Source organism: Pholcus phalangioides, unplaced genomic scaffold (genome assembly GCF_987345545.1).
Source record: "Pholcus phalangioides strain wild (caught in Gottingen) unplaced genomic scaffold, Ppha-v1.0 ptg000002l_1, whole genome shotgun sequence".
Taxonomy (NCBI): domain Eukaryota; kingdom Metazoa; phylum Arthropoda; class Arachnida; order Araneae; family Pholcidae; genus Pholcus; species Pholcus phalangioides.
In genome coordinates, this window is record NW_028301595.1 from 15,823,526 (window position 1) to 15,829,525 (window position 6,000).

General features: G+C 35.9%; 1 protein-coding gene across 1 annotated transcript in view; it reads left to right on the forward strand.

Moving 5' to 3' along the window:
• Positions 1–3,693, forward strand: part of Usp16-45 (ubiquitin specific protease 16/45) — a 43,143-nt gene extending 39,450 nt beyond the window's left edge. Inside the window, exon 20 of the mRNA XM_089238823.1 lies at positions 790–3,693. Within this exon, the coding sequence (XP_089094949.1) occupies positions 790–1,146 (357 nt within the window). The 3' untranslated portion in view covers positions 1,147–3,693. The remainder of the gene's footprint in view (positions 1–789) is intronic.
• The last annotated feature ends 2,307 nt before the right edge of the window (positions 3,694–6,000 follow it).

The window sequence follows — 6,000 nt, forward strand, 5'->3', positions numbered from 1 at the left end:
TAATAATGTCAATAATAATTTTAATGGATTAATAATGTCAATTAACTCAACTTTAATTTTGAACCCAGTGATTAACAATTGATTAACCGACCCAATTAATTGGATCATCCCTAATTTTTATGACTATTTCATTTTGCTTGTTTGTCTGTGAAGAAATTTGGGGAAACTTTTATTGTTTCAATTTTTGTAAGCTTGTATTTCTTACATTTTTCTGCTGAATAATCTAATTACTATATGCTAAGTTACATTTGGCAAGTTCACTAGCTTTTCTTCTGCGAGTAAAGTAGCTAACCAGCAAACTGGTTTCGTCTAGCCCAGTAAATTTCAACACCCAGCTTTATTGCACACATAACTTGTGAACTTGCTGACCAGATGCAAGAGCATCTCGTTTATCGGATGTTGTTTTTTGAAAGAAAAAAAATCCAAGACAAGCTCATTCATAAATATAGACTGAGATCTCAAATGTTATCTTATTCTCAATCTCAAAGGTCTTACACTTCCAGATCCTCAAACTCCTCCTGGTCATGCTAGTTGTTACAGGTGGAGAAACTTAGAGTGTGAACTCCAACCTTTGACGGCCTTGTTGCCCAAATTTTTTTCATCGATGTAATTGTTGTACTAATATTGGACATGGATGCTACCATGGAATTTTAGATTCCAGCTATCTGAATAATTATCTTACACCCACCTTAACCCCCACAGTTATTTTTTGCATTATCGATTCATTTTTTAATCTATTTATCAGGTAGCTACTCATTCTTAGAAATTTGATTGTTCTTTACTTTGCAGAAATTGCCACATATGTCTGGAGTCAAAGATGAAGTCTTATACACTCTCTATGGAGTTGTGCAACATAGTGGCAGATTATCTTCTGGCCATTATACGGCTTATGTCAAAATCGGCGATACTCAAGCAAACTTGGCTTTTCTTAATGCCTGGCCCACCAACCACTGTAATCTAGAACACTTTCTGGAGAAGGTGTCAAAGTTTACACAGAACAGCAACAGCAGCGCTGCAACATCCAGCCAGCTCTCGAGTGCTGGACACAAATGGTACTACATTAGTGACAGTTTCTTCAAAGAAGTCTCTGCCAGCGAAGTTTTTCAGTGCCAGGCATATATCTTGTTTTATCAGCGAATAAAATGACTGGCATATATATAGAAAACGTGAGCGACACCTTCTTTTCTCTCTTCTCATATCCACTTGTGAATAATGTATAGTATCTTCACGATAGTTCCATATCACGTTGATATAGGGACTTAGACTCTGTCTGTCCTCGATATCATGCACCCACTGCGATGCAGGTGGCATGTGTAATTTTTGTTTCATTTTTTTGGTTCTTAACTATGAATCTTATAGATTGAATATATTGACTCTCGTGTAAATAGTTACCTTATAGACTGAACAGTACAATGTACTGTAGATATTTTTTCCATGAAGATTCTTATTGTAAAATTAGAGTTCTCTCATTTTAAATGGGGGAAGGGGAGTGAATACATGAATTTAATATTGTCTTTGTGTTTGATAATTATCAAATTATGCTTTTGTCATATGCCCATGCACTTCAATGAGATTATTCTGATATCTATCCAGGAAAACTTGCATCTCAGCTGTACTGATTTATAGCTGGCATGTATTACTTTCATGAATATGAAGTGAGTGACATAGCTGCCAAGTCTCCTGGATTTTATGGGAGGCTCCCGAATTTCTACTCCATCTCTCAGACTACTGAAAAATTTTCATTTCCCCCCCCCCAATTTCAACTGTGATAGTGAAAAAATCTCTACTTTTGGGGGGGGGGGGAATTATTAAAAATTTACCCAGAAAAAAACAGTTGCTTTTGTTTTTTAATCCATAATGTAAATTTTCACCATTATATCAAATCACAAAAAAAAATCATTTTCGGGGGTGGTGAAAGACAAATTCATCAAACACCCAGCATCAAATCAGCCTTTTGACATTCGAAATTAGTGAGATGACATATATCTGCTTTGACCGTATATCCCTTTAAGTCTGTATGGTTTTTTTGTTGGATTGATTGGACTTGAGAGTAGTAATGATATGAAGAGATGGTATTTTTTTGGCCTGAAATATACTGAGAAATTGAATTTTCTGGATGTTATGCCGAAACTGATTTGTCTCCTCTGTGAATTGAACCCGGATCCCCTTGCATACCAGGCAAGTGCACTAACCAATACACCAAAAAATACCATCTCTTCATACAAAAATGCCAACTGGGGCAAAAACTGCTGTAATTAAGGGAGGCTGCTATGACTCCACTCAGCACTTCACGCTACTAATGCATGTTATAAGAAATTGAAAAGTGTGTGTCTGGTGTAATGGTTAGCGCACTTGCCCGGTATGCAAGGGGATTCGGGTTCGATTCCCGGAGGAGACAAATCACTTTTCTTTCCAAATATCAGTTTCGGCATTAAAATCCAGAAAATTTTATTTCTCAGTAGTAATAACAGGTAACTTAACATACGAATGGGCAATGATTGGTGAATTGGTGCTAATCAATTGCTTGTGCAAAGTCGCGTTATGGGTATCTTTTTCTCAGCCACCTCATGGGGCATTTCGCCTATTGTGGCTTTGTATTATGCAAAGGGAGAAATTCCCTACAATTTTATTTTTTTAAACAAATATCCCTACATTGCTTTTAAATAATCCCTTTTGTATTGTAGAGAATTTTTTGTAGAGAATTTGGATCTGCACAAAAAACCCCAATTCTCATTCGCCAAAGTTTGCAGCTATGGAATGAATAGGCAAAAAATTATTTGAGTCCGTCATTCAAAAAAAAAATAATCCTTTTTCATTCCAAAAAGAATTTTCACTATTTTCAAAAATGTTTTGTGACCATATTTATCAAAACTTTTGTGCAGGTTCTTAAATTTTATTTCCTACAGAGTACAATGAAATTAGCATTGAATATTAGTCTTCCAATCTGCAGTAATAATTTCATAGTTATCTTATGAGGAATATAAAATTTTAATATGCAAAGAAAAAAGATTTTTATGCACCCAAATAAACAAAATTATTTTCCCTTAAAAATTCAGTCCAGAACAGGGGCTCTCAGCTAGGGTTGCATAGAGTGGTTTCAGGTGGTTGGTAAGCTTAGATGAGAAAAGGACCTGTTGTTTTTATTTTCTTTATAGCCATCTTATTGCCATGAGGCCGGGACTGGAGGTGTGCAAAGAGGGGAACTCCCCCTTTGCTGCAAAATTTTAGGCTAAGAACCCCTATAGTTTAAAGGGTTAAAGATCTCTTTATAATTAATCGTGTACTGTGTAGATGATGTATCACAAACAGCTATGTAAAAGAATGTAAAAATTTATTGTTAATCATCAACATTATTTTATCAGTGAAACTGAGGCAGTTTATTGAAGCATAAATGAGCAGTTATTTTATTGATCAGCTGGGGTAATATTTTTGTATTTAATTATGATAAAGTGTGTAATCGAGTGAGGGGCAGCAACTATTGATAGGTTTATCATTTTGTGAGGAAGTGCATAAAGAAAATATATTGTTATTTTATCATTGGAATAGAAAGGAATTGGTTTGTTTTAATAATCACTCATATTTAATTTATTTTCGGAAAAGTCATTTTTTTTATTTTGGAATTTTTCATTTCCATTTTTTTCTCTTGGCATAAAAATATCAGTTGAGGATACAATAAATGATTTGAAAATGTTATCAACATTAGTTTTCATTTTCTATACTTTGTACACTGGTTGATGCAGAACTTGAAAGACTTTGATTTCTTTATATTCTTATAGAGCACCGTGGACAAATGTAAATTGTGTCAAAGGGTCCTCAGTATGTATTGAATGGACTCAAAAATCACCAATTCTCTAAAAAGTTGTGAAATGAGAACAACCACAGAAGTCGAGATAAAGCCATGAAATAACAGAAACAGAAGCAGCAGATTCCCACAATTTGCATCTATTAAGCACCAAGTACCTGCTAATCTTGTAGATATCATCATCAGTTCAATTACTTCGAAAAACCACAGAAACATGATTGGGGGAATGGACAGAATTTAAAAAGAAAAACCATTCCTAAATAGTCATGATATTAATCCATTACTAGTTTCTTCTGATTTGGGAGACAGATGGCAACACCATCCTAACACAAAACATTGCTGGATGTACTAATGAAGGATACTCAAAACCAGTGGTCCTTGTCATAACCTTTTTTAAAAGATGCTTGCTGGCCTACCACCATGAAGGCTGCCATTATGTCCGATCCCAGGAAATGACATAGATAAATTCTTTCTTTACCTACCAGACCTGAGACAACTGCTGATATATGGCGCCTTCTCAATATGCCGTCGCAAAGTCCTCTCCATGCTCAAAATGAATAAAAAAGTATAGTATGACTTCCTCTAGAGAAAAAGATGTTTGATCCAACTCAATCAGTAGTAAATTGCTGTATGGCATAATTAAACTTAGACCTGGGGTTTCCCAAAATGGGCTATATTGCTCTTGGAAGAAGGGATGATATTAGATAATGGCTTATAAATTTTGAGTCTAGGCTCAAGATAACCAAAAGTAATAGTTCTAATGAGAGAACCACACACACTCGAAGTGAATGTTTTTAAAGTACTGTACCATTGATAGGGAACGGAGTGGAATGTGGAGCATATCCCATATCATAGCCTGTCTCTGCAGCAACTAATTTAATAACACCGGAAATGCTACTAAAATACTTGGCAAGAGGTACAGTACAGTGTGGGTGGACATCTGCAGAGCTGCTAAGGTGCTCACATTGAATTTCCTTAACCTGCAAAAAAACTTGAAGATTTGTTCTTTTTAATGCACCTAAAATTTGTAACTAATCGTCTGTGGTTCTCTCAATATAAGCAGTAATTTTTGCATAGGGATGTCTAGAGGGAAATTCGCACCCGTACTAGACATACTTTTCTCGCCTCTCCGTGCACCTGTAAAATGACTCGGAAACTCACAGAATTATGTTTTTTATGCATCAAAAATTTGTTTTGTCTCCAAATTTTTCCATCCCATGCATCTGAGGTTCTCAAACTGTGTGCCACCAATCTTCGTTAGGGGCACCGCTGAGCGTAATGACAAAGGTTTTTCGAGGAGACTTTGTTAAACTGCTCTGGGGAAGTCGCGGATAAGCGTTAATTTTGGATAGGAACGCCGCGGAGATGGAAAAAGTTTGAGAACCCCTGCCGTACATCAGTGTTTCTCAATGTGTCACGATGATCTGGAAATACAGATTTGTGCCATAACTATTCTGGGGAGCCGCAGACGAACTTACACCCTGTATATAAAGAATAAGAAACCAGTGAATGCCGTAATTACTACTAGGGTAATAATTCTTGTTGGCCACGTCCTCTTTGGAGCCATATATTCAGGGCCGTTATTAGAAATCTAGGTAATTTTTTATCAGGGAAGCTGTTAAACCTCATTTTGCTGAGCACTCGACTTTTTTTTTAAAATCAAACACAACACTGGTTGATGCAGAACTTGAAAGACTATTTGATTTTTTTATATCCTTATAGATCACCTTGGACAAATGTAAATCGTGTCAAAGGGTCCTCAGTATGCACTGAATGGACTCAAAAATCACCAAACCTCAAAGAAGTTGTGAAGTGAGAACATGTCTAATGCCAAAGGCAATTCTTCTGCCATTTTACCTCTTAACAGATGACTGTCAGAATATAAATTATTGTTGTTAAACCTAACTTCATTTTTAATGCAGGGGTTCTCAATGTGTGCTTAGGGCTCACCCTTAGCTCTCCAAGGTAATGAAATAAATCAGTAAATTTCATAAATAAGAAAGGCCTATGGAGCTCTACCACAGAAATTTAGCTAGAAGGCTTTGCAAGCCAAAAAAAGTGAGCATCTCTGATTTAATGTAAGTTTCGTGCATGTATATGTGTGCAAGTGCTGTCATATTTTCTAAAGATCATACTTTGAATGGATGGATATTCTAAAGAGTGCAATTTTTAAGTTTTTTTAGGTCAGTTGCTGTCAT